General features: G+C 50.4%; 1 protein-coding gene across 1 annotated transcript in view; it reads right to left on the minus strand.

Moving 5' to 3' along the window:
- Positions 1-27,453, minus strand: part of BCL11B (BCL11 transcription factor B) — a 92,405-nt gene that overhangs the window by 53,545 nt on the left and 11,407 nt on the right. Inside the window, exon 3 of the mRNA XM_017857870.1 lies at positions 11,464-11,676. Within this exon, the coding sequence (XP_017713359.1) occupies positions 11,464-11,676 (213 nt within the window). The remainder of the gene's footprint in view (positions 1-11,463; positions 11,677-27,453) is intronic.

Consider the following 27,453-nt stretch of genomic DNA (forward strand, 5'->3'; position numbering starts at 1 on the left):
AAAAAAAAAAAAAAAAAAAAAAAAAGCTGTCCTGGGAGACAGAGCTGAGAACTGTCATGGGGAACCATTTCCAAGAGAAAAGGGATTCAAGACCCTCAACTAAAATATACTGAAGGTGGTAGCCCCCAGCAGTCTGGCGGTGACTACAGGTGCCACACCCAGGCTGGCTGAGGCTGGATTCAAACCGCCCTCAGGTTTATGACCCACCTAACTTGGGACAGTTGTCACGTAGCTGAGAGGCAGGTTCCTTGGCTATCAACTCCAACTGTCCAAAAAACACTAAAATTACCCAACAGTCAGATGAGGATGCGGAGAAATGAGAACCTTTGTGCACCATTGGTGAGAATGTAAAACGGTGTAGCCACCGTGAAAAACGGTCTGGCAATTCCTCAAAAATTTAAATATAGGATTACCCTTTGATGCAGAAACTCCACTTCTGGGTATAAACCCAAAAGAACTGAAAGCAAGGATTCAAACAGATTATTGTCCACCCGTGTTCTTAGCTGTGCCATTAACAATAGCCAAAAGCAGCCCAACTGTCCATCTATGGATGGGTGGATAAGCAAAATGTGGTCTATCCATACGATAGAATATTATTCAGCCTCAAGAAGGAAGGAGATTGTAACATATGCTACAACATGGATGGACCTCGAAGACACTATACTAAGTGAAATGAGCCAGGCACAAAAGGACAAGCACTGTATGATTCCACTTACCTGAGGAACCTAGAATAGTCACATTCAGAGAGACAGAATGGAGAATGGGGGGCTGGGGAGAGGGGAAATGGGAAGTTAGTGTTTAATGGGGCCAGAGCTCTGTTTGGGATGACGGAAAACCTCTGGAAATGGACGGTGGTGATGGTTGCATAACAATTGCAATGTACTTATTGCCACCGAACTGTGCACTTAAAAATGGTTAAAATGGTAAATCTAGTGTTTATCTTACCACAATTTTAAAAACTCACAATCGAAGCATTGTGAGAATCACTGGAGATACACAGAAAGCCCACAGCACAGAGTGGACCCTGGATCAGTGGTATTTTTTAAGATTAAAATGCTAATAACTGAGCTGGCTAATAAAACGCAAGGAAATTCATGCAAAAGAACTTGAGTCAGAAAGGACTGGTTAAATACAACACCAAGAGCAGACTCACACACCCAGCGGGCCTCGCCCCACCAGCTATTCCTCACTTCTTAACAAAGGCAATAATTTAAAATGTCCGGTTTTATGAAAAGATTCCAGTGGCCCCCGTTTCTGCAGGTAGTGACTCCATTTTTGCATTCACTTCCCTGGAGAAGTCCTGAGCCCTCTGATCCCTTCCTTGAGAATCATACAATACTGGCGTTCTAATTACCCGGGACTCAGGCTGGCCCAGCAGCAGCTCCGTGATTCACGAGCTCACTCCTCTCCCTTGGCTGCTCCCACTCACACCTGCCAGGTACAAGGCCAGGTGGGAGGGGCAGGCCAGGAGCTAGACGCAAGGACAGGAGCAGGATGCCCACGTGGGCCGCAGGCTCGAGGAGGCCTGAATTCAAATCCCGCCTGTGCCGTCCACCAGATGCACAAGGAAAACAAATTCGCATCTGCAAAAACCAGGAGCAGGTCCTGTCACCTCTCACCTGTGAACTATGAAAGGAGCTGCCTGGAAAGCCCAAATTCAGATCTGGGAGAGAAGGCTCCACCTGGGGCACCCCCATCGCAGTGAGTTCCTCTAGGGCAAGGACGCTATCATGCCCATTTCTGGATCCCTACACTGTAGCCCAGGGTCTGGCACATGTATGACCAGCGTATGAAGAAAGACCTGGGGGACCCTCCCGGGGACCATATCTGAGTTTGATCTGGTTTCCCCGGCATAATGCTGGGCCCCACAGAGGGGCCCCTGCCGACCGAGGGTTCTGTCCCACTTCTTTTTGGGTAAAAGTGGCCAGCCTTGATTATGTTGGAATAAACTATATATCATGGTTTAGACTATTTGGGTTTAATTGTGAAATATACACAGAACACAGCCCCTCTACCCCGACCCTGCCCTCAGGTTTGAAAAGTCAAGTACATTTGGTTCCCCTCTCCCCCCACCATAAAAACAACAAAGAACGCCTCAAGCTTTCTTAAGGGCTATGATTTCTTTCACTCCGCAGCGGGAACAAAAAAAAAAAAATGGATTCCACTGCCCTGTGTACAAAAACAAGGAGGACGCTCATAAGAGAATGTGGCTAGCAGCGTTTTCTGTGTTTCCTCTGCTTTCTCTCATGGGTGTAGACACCGCCTTTTCTGGGTCTTCGTCATCCCCCAGCATCTCCTGGGCACCTGCTGGGACTCAGCCCCGCCCCAGCCACTGGAGAGACAGAGATGAGCCTGGTCGAGGAAATGGACTTGGTCAAGGCTGGTGTGGGGCCACATGCCAAGTCCCTGACTCCCAGTCAGACCCCCAAAACCCAATTTGAGGTGATCGGATGAGAAAATCTTGCCCATGCTCTAGCCCTCTTCTTCAAGGTCAAAACTGCCTTCTGGTGGACTGAGGATCGGTGACTTTGTTTCCCTCTACGTCCAGCCAGGGCTGGAGGAAGCTTGGAGTCGGCAGGCCCCTTCCCAGAAGACACCACATCCACACCTGTCACTGCCCACGGTGGACTGGACCCTCGGCCCCACGTTTCCCAGCGGTAAAACCCCAGTAGATGTCCCGACCCTCCCAGCTCCCATAAGCCCAGCCCTTTCATTTCTTTCTTTTTCTTTCTTTCCTTCCTTCCTTTCCTTTCTTTCTTTCTCTCTTTCTTTCTGCTACAAGTAAACTTTATTTGATGTAAATGTAATACCACATTTTCAAGTTTCACAATGAGTATTTGACATAAATAATCATTTAAATTAGGAATATAAGTATGCACGGTCACTTGAGCTAATTTGCAGTTCAGGGGCTGGTCCAAGCTTTGTCTGAAAGCTTTTTTCCCCTTTCGGAAAAAGTAGCCCTTCCCTTTGCCTAGTAAGAAACACTGTCAATGGGAGTTGGAAGAAGTTCATAATCCACCTTGGAATTCCAGCTGATCTGTGAGAGGACAGCTTTCTGTATTCTAGAAAAATAATATTCTCTTTCGGTTCATTCATTTTTCCCCATGGAAGATACCGGCACTCTCCTCATTTACTGTCTGTCTCCTTAGCTGCTGCTTATTACATCAGACCATTTTTTAAAAATATAATATCTGCAAAGAGATCTCTTCTGTCCCCTTAGCTGCCCCTCATGTCTACCATTTTGTGGAGAGGGTAGGGTGGTGGGAGCCAGGGGCCAGAATTGCTTAGGCACACATTTGATTTCAGGTACAGAGAACACAGATTCTCTGAAAGGAACCCCATGGGGGTCGGGAGCATTTTCCAAAAGTGGTCCGGGTGACCTTCAGTTCACACAATTCGGTTTAACACAGCGCTGCTCCGTGAGGATGAACACGTGAATGCCCCCTTTCCAGAAGCAGCACCACCTTTCATGGAAAACCTATTACTCTCTCACTTCTTCCACATAACACACGGTTATGGACCAGCCGTGGGCCCACGGCACCCTTGGATAAAATGAGAGTCAAAACCACACCAATAATCACGTGGATTCCAACGCAGTCAGGCCTCACTTGTGCTTCATTCAGGTAAAAATCCCTGCAGAAGGTACCCCCGTGCTCAGCAGTGTTAGCACAGGGACAAGCTGTCCTCAGGCGGAGCACCTCTCCATCCTGAGATCTGCTCCTGAGCTGCGCCATGGCAATAAGGGAGAGAGCACCCGGGCAGCAGCCAATGTATTCATTTTTTTTCAAATAGAGAGAGGTGCCATGGAGACATGCATTTCATATCCACTGAGTGAGGAGGCCCTCTATGGGGCACCTCCACCATGGTGAGTTCCTCTAGGGCAAGGACCCTGTCATGCTCATTTCCGGATCCCTCAGTCTAGCCCAGGGTCTGGCACAAGGATGACCAGTGCATGAAGGACGACCTTCAGGACCCTCCCAGGAAATAAATCGGAGTTTCATCTGGTTTTCTACCAGCAGCTCCTTCTCTGTTGTCCACTACAGCCCAATGGGAAGCTGGAGCGGAGAGCTCCGAGCACAGCTGGGAGGCTGGCCAGACCTGAGTCTGAATCTCTGTTTTGAGACTCTCTGTCCAAGTTCTGCTATTTGTGTGCTGTGTGACCCCTGGTGGGTTGTGTGGCCTCTCTGAGCCCCACTATCCTCATAAGCAAAAGGGTGGGGGAGTGCCTCTTCTTGGGAGCGTTATGACGATGAGACGTCATGCCCAGGACTGAGCTGGCCCTTCAGCAAACAGTGGCAAGCCCCAGGAATGCTGATGATGTTGACCCTTCCTCTGCCTTCATTCATACTAAGAAACTCTCCCGGGCAAGTGGCTTTCTAAGAGCTAAGTCATCACCGGTGTGCTGGGTACCCAAGGCCACAGTCTCAAAAGGCTTTCCGGCAGCTCAGCTTTCTCCCTCCTTCCCCTCCCACTGGCCTTTTCCCTCTGATTCCCCCAGGCACTGGTCATGGGCTATGGCCACACCCAGATGGTAGCTGTTCATGGGACCTGCCAGTGAAGGGATGGTCAGCAAATACTTCAGTGTTCCCATTTTACAGATGGGAAAACTGAAGCTTGGAGAGAGGAAGTAAGTGGCTAGCCTGGGATCATATACTCACACCCATTCACTGCAAGGGAAGGACCGAGATGGCCCCATCTCTAGAGCTTCCCACCATGCCTGCAGTCTAATATGGGTCCACAATGACATTGAACTTCAAACACGCATCCATGCCACAGAGCCCCACGGCGACAGGGCAACCAGCTGTCAAAGCACAACCCCAGAGTCTCAAACCCACGATGTGCCCAGTGTGCTCCCACTGCAGATAGTAGAGCTGAAGGCCAAGGCGCCCAATGTGGGGCTCCTCAACATCAGAGCTCTACCTGCTGCCCAATCTCACTGCAGGTTTCACACTGAGCCTCACAGTCAGGCAGAGAGCAATCTTTAAGTGGCTTCCACTGGGTGGTGAATTTCTTCTTCTGGTTTTCAATGAAAATTCAAGAGGGGCAGTATGGCCTAGTGGGCAGACCCAGGTATATGAGTCAGCTCTGCCACCCACATGTCATGGCTTCATCCCCACTGTCTTCCTTGGTTTCCCCATTTATATGATGAAGGGGTTGGAGGAGATGATCTCTTGGGATCCCTGGTCTTGGATTGTTAAAGATTGACTTGACCTCAGGTCACCCAATAACCCATTTCTGGGCCAGTCCGCTGCACACAGAGGGCAATGCCAGCCTCCTCTGCCACTTTCCAAGTCCCTTTAAAGGAGAACGGGGCTGCCTTGCTCTGAGGTCTCTGATGTCCACGGCCAATGCTGCTTCTTCACATCCACTAACTGCTTGAAAGCGCTGCATCCAGCACTGCATTAAAAATTAATTACACATGCTATCTTATTGCCAGTGCATAATGTAATGAGCACCAGCTGTGCTAAACAGCCAAACTCCTTTTTAAGACAGCTATAAAAAAAAAAAAAAAAAAAAGGAAAAAAAGAAAGAAAGAAAGAAACTGCACTTCCAAATGCCTCTCCTGTCAGAGCAGAAAAACAGCAACATCTTGTATGGATTTGAACAGAATTCTTTGATTTAGCTCTGCCTTCAGAACGTCTGAAGGGCCAACTCAGAGAGTGAAATGGAATCTGGCGAGGCTGCAGCAATCTCCACTCAGGGATTTGCTGGGGCCTCTTTTATCTAAGGACAGTCATGCTGGTAGGTGCCCCACCCCCAACAGAGCCACAGTGCAGCCCTTCTGTTGTCCCCAACTCCTCAGCTCCTCTGGCCATTGCTGATGCTGTAGGAAATGTCACTTTCCAGCTATGTGGGATAGGGGACTTTCTGGCATCCACCAAGCCCTGCCACCCTTGGCTACCTCCAGCACTCTGAGAATCAGCTTCCCCCACCCTGGGGGCCTTGCAGCTCTCCATGGCTTTTCCTGGCACTTCCTCCGGTCACAGAAAGAGGCATCTGGGTTTTCAAGGCAGGCGGGCATGGACAGCCTCTGCAGCAGTGTGACCTCAAGAAGCAGGCAGGTGCTAGGGTGGAATCAATGGCACTTGCATGCAGGAAGAGCAACAGCACTGTAAATGCTGGTTTGCGGATGCTGGGACCACCAGCCCTTGGGCAATGTAGACATTGCAAGGCATACAGATGACTCTCTAAATTTTTAATAACTCCCCTGAAAGCCCTTTTCCTACATCGAGCCAGCCCCCATCAACCCTGGGACCTGTCTGGTTAGCCCAGAAGGATCCTAACAACAAACGTTACTTTGCAAAGGGAATCCCATGAGCACGTTTTCCAACCTTCCCATGACGGAGCTCTGCTGTCCATACACACTCACTCACACGGTTCTTTTCGTCTTCACCCCCATACTCACCCCTCCCTCCAGTCTCAGTGGCCGATCTAACGCCCTCCTGGAGTGCCTCTGGCACCCCCTGCACCAGAATCAAGGCTGCACATCAGAAGGGGCCTGGTGAGGTTAACCATCTCTGTCTGCATCACCGTTTGGCTTCCCATGGATCCTCCGGTGTTAATCAAACCCAGTCCAGAATGAAACTACAGCTTGCTTCTTGTTCTGATATGAAATGTGCAAAGCACACACCATATCATTAACATAAAACTTCCAGAAATAAGGCCACTTTCCAGGCAGACTGTATTAATTGCATCAGGCTTCCACAGCTAGGGTGGTCTAATCCACGGCGCCCCATTGGACGGCTCTGGTTATAAAACCAACACAAAATGAACACTGGGATATAATTGAAGGAGGAGAAAAGGATAGATTCTATGGTTAAACCCTACTATTTACTTACAGGTATTCTTTTATCTTTATTGTCCCTTTAACCCATGCCAAGAAACCCCAGACTAGTTAAATAACACAGCAAGCACAATTTCAGTAGAAAAGTAAATTGAATTTAACTTTACAAGATTGCCCTGTGATTTCAGCATATACTAATGACTGCAACTGACTCCCTCTATTAAAGCCACACACTTCCACTTCCCCGAGCTGGGATCCTGTGTGTTCTTGCGTGAGACCTTGAACTTCACCAAGTACACGTATTAATCACTGTGGCTGATGACCATTTGCAGCTTTTAAATATGCAATGAAGTGTCTCAGTTCCTATTCCACCTCCCAAAGCTGGTACATGAGCTGAGCCAGCCAAGAGGCTAAATACTTTTAAGAATGGAAAGCGAGGATCCAGCTTGTAGCGAGACCTGATGGAGTCTCAATGTTGTGAAACCCATTCGGCTCGTGCACGGACTCTAACTTCGACAGGGCTCACTCGGCACATGGCGTTGTTCTCAGCACCTGGCCCATATGATCTCACACAATCCCCAGAACGACCCTTCAGAGCCTGTCCTATCCGTAGCTCCATTTTATAGATGGGGAAACTGAGGAATGGAGAAGGGAAATGACTACGCGGGGCAGAACAGCCTTCACCCCCAAGCAATCTCATACACTTGACGACCGCCTTCCAATCGTGGAAGCCTCAGAACAGGGAAGGGTCCCAGCATGCGGGGCACAAAGCCCAAGAGTGTCCAAACCATTCTCTGAATGCCCCACGCCCTGCCCTGGGAACCTAGCTAGCCCCATGCTCACTCCACCCACAGCAGCTCCACGCTGACCTGTCTCAGAAAATAACACGAGCCTCATTTTCAAACGTTGCATACATACACATATACATACAAAGATGTATTTTTACAGAAGGGGAAACTGAGGCAATGACTTCTTTAGGGCCTCTGGCCAGCTGAAGCAAAGACCAGGACCACAGTCTGAGGCTCTTGACCCCACAGCCACTGTGCCAAATCCTCTATGTGAAATTTCTCGGGAAGAAATTTCAGTTCCCAGGAATGCCTACAGTCAAAGCCCCACATTCCTTCAGCAGGGTCAAAAAGAGTCAGGATCCCCGAGTCCCTTCTCCGCAGTGCGACCGTTGGAAGGAGGTCTAGGCTTGGGGTCTCGGGAGGCAGGACCACCTGGGATGCTGCCAGCCCAGGGTGTGCACAAACACACATACCTGTGTGGTTTTCTCCCCCCGGTAAAATCACATCCTTCTATAAATAACTGCGGATGCAGTAACAGGCATGCAATTAACCTGTATGAAACACGTTCACATTGGGGTTCTCCGTATTAATTTGAAGAGATGGGTTCAGTGCATCCTGATCTGAAAAGGGACAAAACCAAGTAAGGACGGCAGGCCCATTCCATCTTTACAAAGGCCTGCTTCTTCCTAACGGGCTACTGGGAACTTAATGACTCCATTCCAACTACTAATTAAACAGGCACTAAAAACACTTAAGCAAACAGCCCTGTGCTAGGGACACAAACCACAAAGGGACAAAAAAAACACCAGAATAGGATAGTTTCAGGTATTGAAACTGATCGGGAAACATGGTAGTGCAAGCTGGTGCGGGCCAATGAACTGGGACCAAATGAAAACAGAGAACTGTACTGGACATGGTGGTAGAGGGCAGGAGGTAAGAGCAGGCCCCTTAGAAGGGTCTCCTGAAGCAGTCCTAGGGGCTCAGCCTCCTGCAGTCCCAACCCCAGGAACAGGACACTGCCCTTCCTCATGCCCCTCCCAGAGCACTGCAATCAAGCATTGGTTGCTCACAGGCTCTGAGTCCTGGCAGCTCTCAAGGCCTAAAATCTAAAAAGGCCTTTAATGCCAGATGAAGAGCCAAAGCCAAAGATGTGGCAGGTGCTGGATGGACAGCCTGGGATCAAATCCCACCTCCGCCACTCCCTCCCTCCCTGCTCCTCTTTCCCCTTCTGCAGGTCCCCATTCTCTGCCCTCCCCATCACTAGACTGCAAGCTACAAGAGGGCAGGGACCCACCTGCTGACTCTTCCTGTGTGTGCACAGTGCTACAAGCTAGGGGCCTTCCAAATGGCTTCAAGCTAAAGAATGAATAAATGGATGGATCAATGGATGGATGAATGGATGGATGGATGGATGGATGGATGGATGGATGGATGGATGGATGCATGCATGGAGGGATGCATGGATGGATGGATGGATGGATGGATGGATGGATGGATGGATGGATGCATGGATGGATGGATGGATGGATGGATGGATGGATGGATGGACAGATGGACGGGTGGGTGGATGGATGGATAGATGGATGCATGGATGGATGGATGGATGGATGGATGGATGCATGGATGCATGGATGGATGGATGGATGGATGGATGGATGGATGGATGGATGCATGGATGGATGGATGGATGGATGGATGGATGGATGGATGGATGGATGTGAGCTGTGAGAACTCAACGTCTCTGAACATTTTCTCGTCTGCAAAGTGAGGAGAGTGAAGTATTAGGGTTGCTGTGAGGGTTAAATTCAAGAAGGCACACAAATGCCCAGCACAATGCAGCACACGGCAGGCCCTCCATAAACAGTCCTCATAAGGATCCTAGTGGCATGTATGAGGACTTGCTGATGGCAGAGTCCCCCAGAGCCAAGGCAGTGGAAAGCTCATTCAACCTCCCGTGGATGTCAGCAGAGGCAGTGTGGCTCCACAGGAAGAGGGGTGGCCTTTCAGGAGGCATCCAAGGACAAAGCCCCGTTCTGCCACCCTGGCCAGCCACTCTCCCTCCCCGAGCCTTTGCTTCTCCATCTGCAAAATGGGGATGGTAACAGCTCCTGCTCAGCACCATACAAAGATGCCAAGCGGGCCTGGCCACATGAGGAAAGGGCTCAGTCCTCTAGCTGAGTCTCATCTACTTCAGCAACTTCTAAGTAGGGCCAACAGAGGGTTAAGCAAAGCCCTGGGTGAGCCTCTGGTGAGATCAGATTTCTATACCACAGAACTCGACCGCGTCCAGTAATAAACACTCAGGCTGATCTTTGATAGCACGGCCCCCCCAGTGGCTGCAGGGGCTGCAGCGCTAATGACAGGAAGCCAAGAGAGCAGGGCAACCACCCAGACAGAGCAGGCAAGCGAGCAGGGCCTTCCACAGACTCACAGAACAGATCTACTGAGCCAGGACAGGAGCCCCGAGCACCTGGGGACCAGCACAGCCCAGAGAAGGGAGCCAGCGTCTTTGCAAGTGGTTCCGACTCCTTCCCAGGAGATTTTGGGTTTTGCTTTGTGCATTTAAGGCACAAGTCCAGTAAGAAACCAGAACTCCCTCTTGGAAGCAAGATCCTATGATGTCACCACCTGTCACAGCAGGGAGGGTATACTAAAGGCTCCAGGCCACCCTACAAGGGAGCTCTGGAGCCCAGGGAGCTCTGAACCTTGGAGCAGGGGCTGCCTGTGGCCTTTTACAGAGTTGTGGCCATGGCCTTTTGCAGAGCTGTGGCTCCAACAGGGACCGTCCCTGGGGACAGCTTCAATTAAAAACAAAACCTGCCCAATAAAAATTGTCTTCCTTTCACAACTCAAGTCAAGAGAAAGCCTGCAACATCCCTAGTGACAAAGCAGGGACCAATCAAATCTGCCCCAGCTCTGCACCCCCCCTCTCCTTTCCTGCCCCTGCCACAGAAACCAGGCCATGGCCGCTCACCACATGTGTCTGTGTCAGCATCCTGGCTTACTTGGCCACAGTGCTTTCACACCAGGCCCTACCGAGATGCTGGGGGGATAGACTTGTGAGAGGGCCCTCTGCCCTTGAATTCCCAGGGACTCCAAGGATTCCCAGAGACCCTAGGCAGAATAAGATCTTGGGTTCCACTTGGGGAGAGGCAGGGCATGTAGAGGAGGCCAGTTTGTGTCGCCACACTGCCCCATCTGCCCATCTGTAGAATGGGCAGCCACACCCCCCTCCCAGGAGAGCGGGATGAGTCGGCACAAACAGCTGTGTCTGGGTCTGGCCCAGAGCCGGACGCACAGCAGGTACTCAGCCCCCACCCCCACCCCTCACACACCCCACAGTGTTTCACTCCCTCTCGTGGCCGGCCGCAGCAGCTTTTTAAGAGGCTCCTTTTGAGCCACTTTTTTTCTTTTTCAAAGCTAATGGGCAACACATTCTCCCAAAGAGAAACTCAGCATTTTGGACGGCTCCAGCAACGTACACAGACAACCAAGGAATCTTCCCCTAGCCTTGTCTTGGCGGGGCAGGGGTTGTCTGGGGTGGGGAAGGGGTGGCAGTGGCAAGGGCAGAAGAAAATATCAGATGTTAAGTGTTATCCAATTAAACTGTAGCTAAACAACCCAAAGAAGCGGGATTGGGAGGCTGGGGAATGCATTCTGGGAGCAAGACTCTCAGAATGGGTGGGGGCACCATGGGGGACTCCTGACCAAGGGGCACCGGGCCCTGGCTCATAGTTCAGCGAACATTCTTTACCACTTCCCCTGGCACCCCAAAAAACCTTCTGGTTGGGAGCTGCCCTTCCTCCCTGGGTCCCCACCTTGCTCCAGCGCTGCCCATGGCACAACCCGCCATCCCGGGGGCCCACCCCCCACCGCGGCGTCGTCTGTTACCTGACAACTGACACTGGCATCCAAAGGGAGCCTCCGTCTGACCCTCACCCTGAGTCCCGTCACCCGAGACCGGGCGCGCGCTGCAGCACGGCAGGGGGAGGCAGGGCGGGAGAGCGCCCAGGGCACGCAGAGGTGAAGTGATCACGGATGAGTGAGGGTGGGAGGAGGCAGCTATGGGGGCCACCGCTGGCAGCTGGGCAGGCCTGCACGGCCCTGGAGAAAAAACAATAGAAAAGACTGGTCAGTCGGGCCCTGGACTGTGTGAGAGGCACAGGGTGGGATGGGGCTCGGGGCGTGGGGCTTGGCTCAGGCCACCCTTCGGGGGTGGGAGGCCCCCAGGGTGCCAGGCCCTGCAGGGAAGGCAATTGGGACACAGACGAGGGAATGGGCTCGAGGAGGTTGGCAGGGGGCACTGGGGAGGGCCCTGTTTCCACAGCTGCCAGGCTGGGCTGTCGGGGAGGCAGGACTCCGCCTCTGAGGGCCTAGTGCAGGGGGCTGGGTGAATGGGGGCTGTCAGGGCCCCACTCTCAGGAAGGACCCCCCACGTGGGGGCCTCTGGAGCAATCAAACAGGTTCCATTTGGGGATTTGTTTCCAAAACTTCAGGCTACCCCTCCCTGGAAGAGCTGGGAAGCGCAGAGCCTCCCCTGTTTGCTATAGCAGGATGGGCTGTTGGTACAGGCCCGGGACACCTCAGGTCTGCCTCCAGGTGTCTGGGCACTGTTAGCCTCCTGCCTGGCAGACCACCAGCTGGGGGCTCTCTCCAGCCCCAAGCACTGAGCATGCTGCATCCAAGCCCCAATGCCCTTCAGAAGGTTCACATCCCCCACCACACCCCAAGAAAACCCTGGCACTGCTCACCCCCTCCTAATGTCTCGGCCTGGCTTGGGAGGCCTCCCGCCATGTGACAGCAAGGACACAGGGCCAGGGCCAACCCCGCCTCTGCCCAGCCCCACAGCTCGCTCAGCTCCGCGGCAAGGCCTGCGTTTGATTTAGCCGTTTATCTTAAATGGCTAAGAGACCACCAGGGCAAAACATTTGTGTGAAGCCCTTGCCAAAACCACAAGTGAAGAAGCCCAAATTCCCTGGGTAAATAATTGAGCAGGGAAGCATCAGAAAGACAAAAAGGAAACGTCAACAAGAGGATGGGCAGCTGGGCCCAGCCAGCTTTGCCAGGGAGGCCCAGCACAGGTCTGCATGGGTGGGAGTCTGCCCACTCCAGGGCCCCCACGTGGATTCCCCCATCGCAAGGAGAGCCACGGGACCCTGCAAGCCACCATGAGCCGGGAGCCTGTCAGCCTTCATTGGACTGAACTTCCTAACACACTGACGGGGGCTGTGGCTTAGAATACCCATTACACAGACCAGGAAACTGATGGCGTGACTGCAGAAAACTGCAGGCATCAGCAGCCCCATCCAAACCCCAGTTGTCTGGCCCGAGAACCAGGGTTCTCTCTGTAGCCCTGGTTTCGCTAAAACATGGGTTATCCAGGATCAAGGCATCAGGGTATTTAAGAAGACCCCCTGCTTAGGGATTGCAAGCTGTCAGTGTCCTGTCAAGAGGTCAAAGTTAACACTAACACTGCTCGGACCCCTCTGAGCCAACAAAGACTTCATACTAGTCAGGCCTAGGACCCAGGGTATTTTTGAGCTGGGGATAGCCCTGGAAGGATGTGGCTGAGGAACCAGTAAACAGTTTCAGCCTCAGATGCTGATGGGAAAGCCATGCTAGATTTAGTGACGTCCCTCAAGGAAGGTCAGGACCTGCCTCCTCCTGGAAGCCTGCCGTAGCCTGAACCTCCCAGCACTGGACGCTGCGTTTGATCCTGTCCACACATGGTCTCAAATCCCTATGTAGGCCTTCCCTGCAGACCACCGAGGGCTCTGGGTCATCCATCGTCATGACAGCCACCTCACTCAGCAGAGATCCACATTCCACTGGGGGAAAACTGAGGCTCAGGGAGATCTGAGACTGGAACCCAGTTGTGTCCCCAAAGCCCGCAATGCTCTGCTTCCCTCTAGGGCTGCAACTGGGTAAGTGACCGTGGGTCCTGGGATCTCTAGAGCAAGGGCCACGTAGTGGGCGGAAGTCTGAGATCCCTGGGCTCAATCCAGCCATGGGAAGTTGCAAAGGCCAAACCCAGGCTCCGGTCCCTGGGTTCTGGGTGAGGCCACGACACAGCCAGCACCATTTATCATGACTGAGAAACCAGCAGAAGCACCTCGAGGCCTGGTAAGGGATGTCCCAGGTGCCAAGGAGCTGACTCTGTCTCCATGATGGGAGGAACAGTTGCAGAGCAGGTAAAAACAGGCATCTGGCCACGCCCTTCTCCTGGAAACATGCAAGGTGGGGCTCAGGCCAGGGTCTGTAAAGGCGATGTCACACACCACGTTTTGCTCCCTGCATAGGGATCAGAGGCTAGGCCACCCTGGACAGCTTTCTCCAGAGCCTCACTAGGAATTCTGACCTTGTTGAAGTCCACCTGCTCCCGGGGCCGGCTCAACTGAGGCAGGGGAGCGGGGCAGCCGGAAGAGAGGCTTCTAATCCCAAGCTCTGCAGGGCCTCTCTCTGGGGCTCCCAGAGCACCTTCTACCCTGGGAGAGGTTTCCCCATGGGGCAGCTTAAACCCAGAGCCCTTCCCAAAGGTGCAACTCAAGAAATCTGAAGCTGCTGCAAAAGCCCAAAGTGACGAAAGGAGCCACATACTGCATAATTCCATGGATATGAAATGTTCAGAAGAGGCAAATCCACGGACACAGCGAGCAGTGGTTGCCAGGAGCTGGGGGGAGCCGGTAGGGGTGGGAGGGGTGGCTAATGGGTATGGAGTTTCTTCCGGGGGTGATGAAAATGCTCGGGACTTAGTCAGGAGTGACGGCTGCACGACATTGTGAACAGATTCAAAACCACTGATTGTACACTTTAAAATGGTCAATTTTACATCCTGTGAATCCTTTTTGTTTGTTTGTTTGTTTTTGAGGCGGAGTCTCGCTCTGTCGCCCGGACTGGAGTGCAGTGGCCAGATCTCAGCTCACTGCAAGCTCCGCCTCCCGGGTTTACGCCATTCTCCTGCCTCAGCCTCCCGAGTAGCTGGGACTACAGGCGCCCGCCACCTCGCCCGGCTAGTTTTTTTTTTTGTATTTTAGTAGAGACGGGGTTTCACCGTGTTAGCCAGGATGGTCTCGATCTCCTAACCTCGTGATCCACCCGTCTCGGCCTCCCAAAGTGCTGGGATTACAGTCTTGAGCCACCGCGCCCGGCCTACATCCTGTGAATCTTAACTTAAAAAAAAAAACAGCCTCAATACCTGTCCCAGGCTACCTCCCAGCCCCCACCCTTCTATTTGCCTTTAAAAGCGTAGCTGGGAAATCCAGAAAGCACTTAAGGAGCCCTTGAGACCTGGGGACAGGGTATGCACCCACACACGCACAGAGGAAGCCACCAGAGCTCCCAGGCCTCACAGCCAGAGGACCGTATTCAAATTCCTCCTCGGCAGTCTCCTGGCCTCGTGACCGAAGGTGAGTCACTTTCTCAGAGCCTCAGCTCCCTCAACTTTAAAGGAAGAGTCAGGTCAGCCCTGAGCTAGAGCCAGGGATCCAGGAAACACTCACCAAATAGTCACTATCATTCTCTTACTTTTCATTCTGAAACTTTCCCCACTCCCTACGGTCCTTTCCAAGGCGTCATCACTGCTCAGCAAAGAAAGCAAGAGGATGTGCTCTGAACACAGCAAATCACCCTACAAAGACCTGCAAGACACTCCTAAAAAAACGCTTTCTTTGGAGGTCTGTGCACAAAAAAAAAAAAAAAAAAAAAAAGTCTAAATATAAGGCCCCTAAAATCCCACTTCTTAGGCTCCAAAACAGGGCAATGATAGATAAGCTCATTCTTGATGCCTTCACGGGTTTAAGCATTCCACAGGGGTCTGTCACCCGTCTCTCTTCCAGAGGGACTTTGCAGATGCTCCGGCTCTGTTCCTCACACATGCGCACTCACCCAGCGAACACGCCCACCGCCAAGGAGCGTGGAGACACAAAAACGCCTGGAAAAGCCCCAGTCCTGTTTTGGGGGGAATTCGAGCCTTTCCCACCCCTGAAGTCTCTGGGGTGTCCCCTCCCAAATGGGAGGATTACAGATTCCATGTTCTGAGCTAGAGAGAGGTGGTCTGGAATACACTGTGCAGGAGACGTGTATTTTTCTCTCTACTGGTGCCTTTCAATTGATACATTTTTTTTAAGCTGAGAACTCCTACCGATAGTGCAGAAATGAGTCATAGATCAAGGAAGGAGACAGCCAGGGAGGCAGCGTGCCTGAGTGAGGGACACTGGCAAGGGAACCTGACAGTCCCCGCGCCCCCTCCCCCCATGCCAAGACATTAATTCTCACAAGTCGGAGAAAATTACTATGCATGAATGCAAAAAGCATGATCAGGAGTAATTAACATGGCTTCATATGCAAATTTTATTAATGCAGAAGTACAAAGTCATTATGCAAATGAAACTTACGTCAACTCTCTTGACAAATATTCATCTCTGAGGCTCAAGTTTCTCCCTTTTATTTATTTATTTATTTATTTTCTCTCCCCCCCTTTTATCTTGGGCTTCTTTTTTTTTTTTTTTTTTTTTTGGTTGGGGGAAGGACAGCGGGGGGAAGGAGGTGGCGCTGGTGGACGCTACAGCGGTGGCAGCAGCAAGCCACAAGGACTGTTTGACAAGTTTGCAAAGTTGTTTTCCAACCAGAGAAATTTATTCTTGCATTGTTGATTTTTTTTTTCTTTTTTTGGTTGTTGGCAGGTACAAGACAGCTCATAGGAGAAGAGGAAAAAAATTAAAAAAATAAAAAAAAGCTCTGGGCAGCAGGCAGCCAATCAAAACGCCAGAGCCTGTAATGAGGGCGATTGATGGCTGTTTGGCTTTTACTGCAGGGTAATGAACTAGAATTCAGTCTGAGGAGGGGGAAAAATATGAATATTCATGAGACTGTGCTCCTGCCTTTGATGATTAAAGAAATTTTTAATATTCAAATAAGCGCTTGCCAAGTGATTAACAAAGAACAAGCACGCAGAAATATGGAAATGGGAGCCGGGAAAGATTTGAGAGGCAAACGCACTGTGCAGGAAAGGCAGCGCCAAATTTCATAAACAAGATAGGCAGATAACCCAATTCGCACGCGGGCAAATAAAAATATTTCTTTCTGATCACTTAAATATTTTGCCAGCTACTTTGTCTTAAGGATGATAGAAAAAAATGCTATGTATTAAGAGGGTGAGGTGGGAAAGAAATAACATGAAGTCAAATCCCTGGCTCGCATTTAAAAATCATTATCCTGATCCTAGCTCATCTTCTCCCACCCCAACGGGAAATTAGGATTCTTTTTCCGGTTTGCTACAGAGGGAAGATGGAGAAGCCAGCACAGACTTGAAAACCCCAATGCGTGAGATTCAGGCCTGCCTGTTCTGGGTAGGCACAGGCATGAACTGTGGTCATCTGGCACTTCTAGGCTGGTCCAGAGGGAACCTTGATGTCTAGAGGAGAAGGGATGTGACACTGGAGAGCTCAGGCCTCCTGGAGGCTCAGGCCCTGGTCTAAACACAAGGAGAAGATGGTCTTCGGGAGAGCAGGGGGCACCTCTTGAGAAGCTGAAAGGGTGGAGACCTTCAGCACAGGGCCTGGCCCGGGGATCTTCAGGGCTGTAAGGAAAAGCTCCTCCACCCATCCCAACAGCTCCAAGAGCTGTCTGCTAAGACTGCACGCTCATATTTTAACAGCTCCACCATGGGTTCACATTGAAGCACATAATAACAGTATTAGCTGGTAAAATGATCCTGCAGTTAAAATACATCTAATTAGCAGCCCATGACATCCATTTTGGCAGTTTCCTATTTGAAAGAAGTGGAGTGCTACCTTAAATGAGACAGGTACTGGGTGTTCACCTGACAAGACCGGCCTTCTCATCATTTGTCTTTCTCTCAATTCCCTTTTTTGGGGGGGTTGTGGGGGGTGTAGAGGGGGAGTGGCTGAGACAGCAGGAATAGAGAAGAACAATTTTAGGGAGCCTTCTTCGTTTGCTCACTTTCAGAGCTACACAGGTCTTTGGGGGTGGGGGTGACTCAAAAAATAAATTTCTTCACTCCACAGGTATTATTTCATTTCTTTCTTTCTTTTTTTTTTTTTGTTTTTTTGTTTTTTGTTTTGTTTTGTTTTTTGTTTTTGAGATGGAGTCTCGCTCTGTCGCCCAGGCTGGAGTGCAGCGGCACAATCTCAGCTCACTGCAAGCTCCGCCTCCCAGGTTCACGCCATTCTCCTGTCTCAGCCTCCCGAGTAGCTGGGACTACAGGTGCCCACCACCACGCCTGGCTAATGTTTTGTATTTTTAGTAGAGACGGGGTTTCACCATGTTAGCCAGGATGGTCTCGATCTCCTGACCTTGTGATCCACCCATCTCGGCCTCCCAAAGTTTTTTTTAGCTTTTAATTATGAAGGTTTAGGAATTAGCAATGACTGGAACTTGTTTTCCATTTCATTGTAAATATATACCAACAATCATCATCATCATAACGCAGAATGGAAAGCCAAGCATGTAAGTGAACATGCGGGTTACCATGAAAAGCTGCAAGTCTAGGTTGGGTCCCCAAGGCAGGACCAGAGAGGGACTGGGTGTGCCACATGGCTCGGCTCACTGCCCCGGAGCATTTGGGGGACCTAGAAATGTCAGGCAGGGCGACGGGGATCCCCAGGCCCCACCTCCCACTCCTGGATTCTCATTCTCCATCAGACACCACTGTTTTGTCTGGGCACCCGATGAGCATTACAGATCTCTAGTTCTTTGCTGCCATGGGTTTTGGTTTGGGGGTGAACATGTAGGTGTCCTTGGAAAGAAGAGCAATGAAAAGGGAAAATCAGGTCTCACAAGGGTTTGCACAGCTGTGTTTAAAGAGTTCCTTCGGGGTCATTACACAGAACCCATAAAAACAGTTCGAACCTACATTTGGCCTCTATGCGGGCAGCCAGCTGAAAGACAGCAGTCCTTGCAGGTGGCTGAGGACGGTAAGAATTCAAATGCAGGTGAAAGAGCCTGTCCAGCATCCCTCATCAACCATTTAGGCCCTAATGGACCCAAAGAGGGTCACTGATGGGTGCCAAGCTGCAAGAAGTGAGGTGGGTTCGCCAGGGGCCTCCAGGAACATGGGCAACTTGCTCATCTTTGGGCTTGAGACCACTTCTACCATCACTTCCACAAATGACTATCCAGAGATCCCCACAGGCCACCCACAACCCTGTGTGGCCACCAGGGTATCGCTCTGCACCCACCGTGAGAAGGCTCCACCATGAGGGAGACTAGAAGCACACCTCGGGGAGCACCCTGAGCCAGGCTGCCCTACTCTAAGCTCCTCCTCTTGGAGCACTTCCGAAATCTCGTCTCAGAAAATGGAGAGGCAGAGCATAGGAGTGATTGTGTCCCCCAACGACACTACTGAAACCTTTCTCCTCCTTCCACCAGAGATTGGAAAGGGAACATCCTCCCCAATAGCTGCCTCTTGCAATTTAGAAGCAGGCACGCTTGGGCACACCCCTTCCCCAGGTCCGAAAGCACCTGTTTCATTGACTGCCAACTCCAGTTTCCTCAAGACGCAGGCCGCTGAAATACTCCAGGGCTGCCAATCCCCTTTCTGCACCCTGACCCAAGGACTGGTGAACTTACATCACAAATTCCAGCACCAAGGCCCCTGTGAGGGAGCAGAGGACACTTCAGATGTTGCTGGGGAGGAAGGGCATCCCTCAGCCATCTTCTGTGAACCACGGAGGTGGAGGGGGCTGGCCGTTCCAGCCCCTAAGTGGGCATCTGCAGGGGTTAGGGGGGCACGGTGAGGGACACGCAGCTTGGACTCTTCTTTTGCTTGTCTCTCGGGGAAAATCCTGCAGTGCTCCTAACTACTGAAATGCAAATAAACCACAACCACCTGTCCTCCAGCCGGGATGCTCATCATTCCTTTGCTCCTATGTATCACAGCTTCAGGACACAGATACAAAAATGAATATAAGTCCTCTGGGTGACCTCAGGCAGGCAGGGTCCACCAAACTGGGGCCCACCATCTTGGAATGGGCAGACCTGAGGACAACAGAAGGTGAAGCCATGTGTCGCACTGGTTAGAAAAATGTGTGCATGCACATCTATTACCTATAAGAGAGGTTCTATATACATATACATATGCACATACACACACCAACACTCATCTATCAGCAATGTGGACATGTTAAGATGTCTTGCGTGCACCCAGTCAGAGTCCGTAGACGCCAAGGACAAATTGCAACTGAGAGATGCTCTAAATCTCACCAGCAACATCAGCCAGTCAATACCTAACAGAGGAATTGCCCCTTTTCCTCCCAATTTAGGTATTCTTATCAGAGATGTGGTAGCTGCTTCAACCTTCAGCAGTCTCTGTTTTCTAAGACAATTTAATTCAAGATCCTTCAGTAATTTTCTCTCCGGTTGCGTCCAGAGCCACAAACAGTATCCTACATGTCATATGCATGAAGCATAACTCGACAAGGAGTGAGGGCAGGCTGCAAACCAAAGTAAAGTTGTTAGATAAATCATTTGGATTCCAAGCATAAAGAATGCAGGACTTAGGGCTGGGACCCTGTAGCCCTTTCCCAGACAGAACTTAGGGGCCAGACTCCAATGACAAGCTTGGCCAGGCATCCCTCAGATATGTTCCTATTTCTTCATTAATTTAGAGCTGGGGGTGGGAGTGGAAATACACACTTAAGATAGAAGTCACATGTCACACAAGGCAAAAACCAGGAAACTCATCTTCAGATTGGGTGCCTACAGTGAGTTTTAAACTAAGGACACCTTTTCCTATCCCCTCAGCATCCACTGTGCCTGACCTTTGAGGAATGACCCGGAAAACACTGAATCCTGACGCGTGTTAAGAATGTCGCCCTCTATAAAACATGTTTACAAACTGGGGAGTTCAGGAAGTTGTGGTTCTAAGGTCCCACAAACTCCAGTGCTGGCTTTTGCTCAATGGCCATGCGCAGACAGTGCAACGGAATAAACGGGAGGAGGAAGGCTAAGCTGCGAGAATCCCGCAGAATTAAGAATGAAAATCAACAGCACAGCCAATAAAAAGAACATAAAGAAAACGGAGTGCCCAGCAAGGAGGTTATTGGGATGACTCAAGCCCAAAGCAGCCAAAAAAGGGAGCAGAAATTTCAGGTGCAGATGGAATCATGGATGAGGAATGTAAGCATCATCGACCTTTTTAAGATCAGACCATAAAACTCTACCTGAGCAATAAGGGAACAGACAAGCACAGGGCCAGCAGGGTTTCTTGTTTCAGATGGAACAGAAAGAAACTTGGTTAGTAGAAGGTTAGAAGGAAGGAAGGAAGGAAGGAAGGAAGGAAGGAAGGAAGGAAGGAAGGAAGGAAAAGAAAAGAGAAAGAAAGAAAGAAAAGAAAGAAAGAAAGAAAGAAAGAAAGAAAGAAAGAAAGAAAGAAAGAAAGAAAGAAAGAAAGAAAAGAAGAAATCAAATTGTAAAAAGGAGGACCCTGCTATAGTTTAAATGCACATTTTGTTTTGGGTTGCATTTAATAGAATTATAGGCAATTGATTTCTACTATTGTAATAAAAAAAAATCCAGCTCTCCCCTGGATTTTGTTGATGATTAAATCTCTTTTTTCCCTTTCATTTCTTTTTCCCTTTTCCTAATGGACTTACAGAATACTGAGGTTCAGTGCTTTGCATTACATAAGAACAAAATCTTTCTATGGCCTCTTTATGTTCCTAAGCCAAGTCTGAAATGTCACTGACTAAAAAATTGAACAGGCCTGTAATTACTTCCAACAAAGTAGTTCCTTTAACTGCGTTTTCTGTAGGTAGATGGCATTTAATATACATATTGTAAGCCTTCTTTTCAGCACAGGTAACATTTGATGACAAAAATCACAAATTTTCCTCTAAGGGAGCAGTCTGACAGCCACCTCCTTACTTATTTTTTGATGTGAAATCCGTTTTCATCTCCTAACACACTAGCGGTGACGTGCAGTGTGTGCACAACAAAATTTGTAAAAATTAACACTTCGCGGGATTAATTTAATAAAGATTGTTAGCACATTAACACTAGTAACATTGCTCCTTCCGATTCATCCAGCCACGCTCAAGACGCCGCTGTAACGGAGGTTTACATTCAGCTGAGGTTTATACCGCTATTTAATGTAATTAAAGAAACCGGCAGCGCAGTCCTCAATGGAAATATCATTTCTATTGCAGAGTATTCCCATTAGAAATTGGGGGAAATCATAGCACGCTGACTTTGATTTTGTTGTAATTTTATTTTTCCTCGGCTGTCTTTGAAACAGAGCTGATGTGCTGGACCTCAGACGGAATTTACTGCAGATACTCTGCAAAGATTCCGCGATAAGACAAGCCTCTTCTCCCTACAGGAGTGCCCAGTATTTATATGCCACTTACGTGGTTTTGAAACTGTTTTTTTTATTGTGTTTTTAAAATCTACAGCCTCTGTTAGGCTGTAATTACCCAAGAAGTTCTCTGCCCAGCACCCCATCCTGAAATATACCCCAAAATAACATCGTAGATAAGAGCCCAGAGGCGGGGAGGCCTCCGGGGCCACTCTCACACATAAGCAATCATAGTGTAGCTAGGATCCCAACGAGCTCCAGTTCCTGATCAGGGCGAGAATCTAGCTGTCATCTCAGAGGAAGAAGGCAGCAAGCATCGCTCAGGAGGCCTCTGAGACTAAACAGACACAAAACCCAAAAGAAAAAGAAAAAAAAAATCTTCGCACCACATCACCAAAATGGCAGAGAAAATTAAGTCTTGGGGCTGAGACGAAGGGAACCTGACTCAGCTCCTCCGCCTCTGACAGCTGCCTCCTGCCCTTGGAGCGGCCAAGTGCAAACAAAAATGAGACCTTTCTTCTCTAAACCTGCTGTCCCTGTGCTGCAGGGGTGACCACGTCGCTTTTTTCCCCTTCCCTAAGTGCATTTTAATATCCTTATTCTACATCCTAATTTCTTTGAAAAAAACATCAGTGTCACTAAAAAAACGTCACTCTGTTTTGCAAAATCCAGCAGCTTCCTTGGCAGCGAGAAAGGCTGGCTGGCATTATCCCCTCATTTGACAAAACTACTATTTCTGGGCATGTGCTCAAAAGCAGGTAGGAAGCAAATGCTGAGAAATAAGGAAGTAAAAACAGCCAACAGATTTTTCACTACCGAGAACGCCAAGCGTAAACATGATTTATTTAGCTGTGTTTAACGTGTCTGTCCTCCACTCAACTACAAGCCCACTTGGGTTTAAGGAAAGGGTCGGTAGAAAGGGACAGGAAAAGGGGAGCGGGGAGGACATCGGGGGAGAGGGAGCAGGGGCAGGCGGCGCTGAAGGGAGACTTCCTGAACGGTTCTGTTCAGAGTTTTAGGAGAACAAGAATCCTCTACCCCAAAATACACGCGTGTGTCGAAAGAAGGCAGCACTAATCTGCTGGTTAATTAACGAGCTGCCACTAACAAAAGATGGAAGACCCAGTTCAGACAGACAGTATTTACATGGGCGTTGCGTGATCTTGTCCCCCTGCTTCCCTACCTTTTCTCGCAAACCATGTGGGCTGGGTACAGCGACAGGCGGAGAGGCCCGTCAGGTTGGGTTACGAGTCCAGCCGTGGAGAGGGGAATATCACTACCTTCCTTGCCCAGCCTTGCATGCCCACGTGGAATTTACTTAGATCTGTATTCAATTAAGAAGCACCAGACAGTTCCTGGCTCCAAGCCTGCACCATCGCAGACTCCGGGTATCTGCCGTTCCCCACTCCAGCCCCAATGCCGGTGAACAGGGGCTGGGTCAAGGCCCCCATGGAGAAAGGAGAAGGCCACGCTCTCCCACCCCTACCCTACAACTCCATCCCGAAGTCTTGGCCCAGCTAGGGTGAACAAACCAAATACATAAAGAAAGCTTCTGTATTTCCTAACCAACAAGACTAATCCAGAGGTTTTGGGCCCTGCCATAGGTTATTTTATTAAAATCTAATTCAAGTCATCCAGCTTTAGCTGGGAAAAAGAAACCAGGCCTCTTCCAAAGAAAAGCAACAACCAAAAAGTAAAATGGAGTCTCAACAGGACACTTAGGTCCTCTGGCTTCCCTAGTGAAGGTACCATTTCATAGCAGCTAGCTACGCGCTCCATGGGGATGAGTACCAATTTTTGTTAGCTCTGAGAGGCAGTGAGAATTTCCTCACCGGTCCACTTTGAGTTCCTTCCTCACTGGCACCTAGCAAGACTGTGCATTTAAAGACTGCTTGCTGTATGCATTCCTCCCCAATCCAAGTCCGTATGTCCCCTGTCCAGCTCCTCTCCTTCTGGGGCCTGAGACCAAATATCAGGAAAAACACCTTTTCTGGGGTATTTGGGTTAAGGGCAACAGTGACACTACTCAGTGTCAAGATTCTGAATCACATGACAATCCCAACAATAACAAGGAGCTGGGGTGGGGGAACAGTCCTCTAAAATGAATAGGGAGGGGGGGAATTTCCTATTGGTATTCGGTTACTAAATTGAAAACCCAAGCGCCCCCCTCCCCACATAAACCTCCTCCCAAAGCCCCTAATTCTTCCTCCTTGCAGTAAAAAATTACACCCTCTACAAGTAGCTATTTGATTCCTTTCCCTTTTGCAAATCAGTCACCCTGCCCCCGTGGACTGAACAATAACAGTTCTCCATTTTTATGATGTCTTTGAAATCAGCAATTGCTTCACTCCTACCTACGGGTTTGTTTTCATATCTGAACAGGGACAGGGAAGTAAACAATTGGCTAGCCCCATTTTATAGGTGAAGAAACTAACAGATGAACTGGTTTGCCCTGGGCTGTTTAGGAAGTAAATGTATTTGAGACTACCCGACACCACAGGCCAACCTCTAGATTCTGCTGCTTTAACAGTGAGACGGCCCCTGATGCTCCAGCAACAACAAATATTATTGAACCTCTAAGCAGGACTCAGGTGCCACTCTGGAAGCCACCCTTGTAGGAAATCCTATACGAAAATCTAGATTTCTCAGAGCAATAAAATTGAAGATGCTTAACACAGCACCTCCGAAGGAGGCTTCTCCAGGATCCCTTTGGCTACCAATTGCACTGGTATTTCAACATGATCCAGCTGACAGAACCCCCCATTTCCAGGCAAATCTCCCACACATTGCTCCTAAAAAAAAAAAAAAAAAAAAAGCAAGGCAAGTGCCCTACAGACACATGGCAGGGCTCGGAACCACACACCGCAGGGCAGCCCACCCTGCCACTCAGGCGCAGAAAGTGTGTGCCCTGCAAAGACGCCAGAGCACCCTGGGGGCTACCAGTTTTCCTCGAGGAAGATCCTGAGCAACAGCCTTCCACCACACTGTCCAAGCCTTAGTCCAAACCTAGAGGGAGAAATCACGCGTAATTCTGATCACTGTTGAGCCGTCAAAATAAAGAAAAGGAAAATGAAAAGTCAGCCTCCCCGTCAGTGTACCAGCCAATACTTCAGCCAACTACAGGTTACCTGTCTTTCAAGCAAAACATGAACAATTACCCGCCCCTCCCAACATACACACCCCTGGTCTCCAAAAATCCTAAAATGTACATCCCTTTAAATGAACTGCAGAGACCTAGGATGGGGCCCCTCAAACACACACACAAAATTAGCGTTTCATCTTTCTTTCTGTAAAGGAATCCGGTAACATAAATACTAATCAAACACGAGAATCTGCCAGTTCGTTTTGGACCATTATGAGTGCTGGATTGTGATCTTTACCCGTATTTACAGATATTCAAAGGCAGATTCTATCTTGTTAGAACTGTTATAAATGGACGTCTGAGAAATCAGCGAGCAAGTTCAGACAGATATGAAAACCTCCCTGTCCAGGACTGGCAGTAGCTTTGAGCTCCCAAGTGTTGAATTTGTTACCTTTTCCGGAGGCCTTTCAAAAAATAAATTGACAAATGCCTTCAGATTCCTCCACCAGAAAAGCTGACTGCTCAAAGTTCGGGTTAGCTAAATCTGAGATTTTAAAATCAACTCTTACTCAAAACGCCATGATGGTGCCGTTTACACAATACTTTAGCCTTGAGAGCACAGCAAGTGTAATATACTGTTTCATATTATAAGTATATATGTATACGCATATTTGTAAAACTACCTTGACTCTTATTATAGCAAATCTATTCTGCCTGGTTCAGATTTATTTCTGAAAAATGGAAAATAGAGATGTGGCTCCAATCCTAGCCTGGAAAAGCTGTCACAGTGAAGGTAAACTTTTAATCGGCTACAGGCGAACAGCAGACAATTTTATTTCCAGAGTAACAACTTTGGGAAAATGTTTGAACATTTTCTTAAGAGCGTTGTGGTGGACAGGCTGGGCGTCCAACCACTGCTTTTCTGGACCTGTAAGGGCCCGATGAAGTGCTTTAAACAATTGGAGGTCAATTTTTAAGACACAAAACTAGAGACTCCTAGCAAGGTGACGATTTGCATACAAATTCTTGTCGGAAGGGGTTATCCTAAGAGAAGTCAGGCTGGAAGGAGGACTGACATTAAATCCCTGTGATTCCAGGAGCTTCGGCGTCCCACTCTAGTGGAGGGTTCCATTCCCACACAATTGGGAAAACACTTTTGTCCTTGAGAAAAGCGGGTTTACTCTCCTCCCACTCGGGAAGAAAATAAGGTCCCCACGAAATCCCCACTTTGAGATGGGGCTGTTGTCCCTGGATGATCACATTTTTGTGCCAGGGAACTCCCGGAAGCTCCTTCCGTCCCGGCCTCACCTGGATCCCGGGAACCGCCCGCTCTGTCCCGCCAAGGTGGGCTGAGGAAGACCGCGCCACTCATCAGGGCAATGGCGGCGGGCGGAAGAGAGATCCCCGTGCGCCCCCAGCACCCGGGAAGAATGCCACCCGGCGAGGCGACCTGACCGGCGCGGAGCGGTTTCGGGGAGGGGACCACTTCCACATTCCCCATGCCCGGGAAGGTCACCCACCCAGGAGAGGGCCCAAGGGCCAGAGAGGAGGCGACTGGTGGAGGAGGGGCGGCCCCGTGCGCACAAAGGGGCCCGGGGCCGGCTGGCTCCCCGCCCTTGACCTTGGGTCTCCGCCTCCATCCATCTCCGCCGGCTGCCAGGGAAGGGGGCTGGCCCGAGGCCAGGGGCGTGCTCGCAGGGCTGCTGCTGGGCTGGGGACCGACAGGGGCCGACTGGGGCGGGGGGAAAGGGGCCAGGAAAAAAGACTCCAGGGCTGCAGAGTGCTCCGAGGAAACCTGCATTCCACCTCCTTCGAGAGCCGGTCTCGAGGTGGCTCCGATTCACTGCATGCCCCCGCCCCCCAAAGCAAAAGTTGCACGGATGCACGAGGGAAACCTCTTCCCAAAGCTAGCCCTTCGACTCGCGCACCCCCCGCCTTCCTCGGACCCAGGCCGAGTGGGGGAGGGGAGTGTCAGGGGAGGAAGAAAGGAGCGCGCCTTCCCAGGGAGGCCAGACGCAGGCTGGGTCAGCTGCGCCTCCTCCCGCCCCTCGCCGCCCGGCTCAGGCAGCTGCTCCATTAAGCCCCCGAATTATGCATGGACCTTGAGCCCTCTCGGCCCTCCCGCCCCACCAAGGCACAATCAACTTGCGCAGCGGGCCCGGGTCAGAGAGAGAGGGAAGGAGGTGGACGATGGGCGCGAGGCTGTGGGCGAATCAGAGGCCGGCGGCCAGGCGGGGGCCAGGCGCGCCCGAAGGCCTCAGAGCAGCGCCGAGGAGCCTCCCGACCGGGCCAGGGCCAGCCGGGAAAGGGGCACCGCTCACAGGGGAGGCCTCCGCGCAGTTTTGAAGTTGCCAAAGTGTCCGCGCCGTGCCGGGTGCGGGGTCCGGGAGATGCAGCTGCCCCCGCGGAGCTCTGCGCCCCTGGCCTCGGGGAAGGCCATTGTGTTCTCCGGTGTGGCAATGAAAGGGGCCATGTACCCTAACCA

Source organism: Rhinopithecus bieti, unplaced genomic scaffold, assembly GCF_001698545.2.
Source record: "Rhinopithecus bieti isolate Rb0 unplaced genomic scaffold, ASM169854v2 scaffold_41913, whole genome shotgun sequence".
NCBI classification, from domain to species: Eukaryota; Metazoa; Chordata; class Mammalia; order Primates; family Cercopithecidae; genus Rhinopithecus; species Rhinopithecus bieti.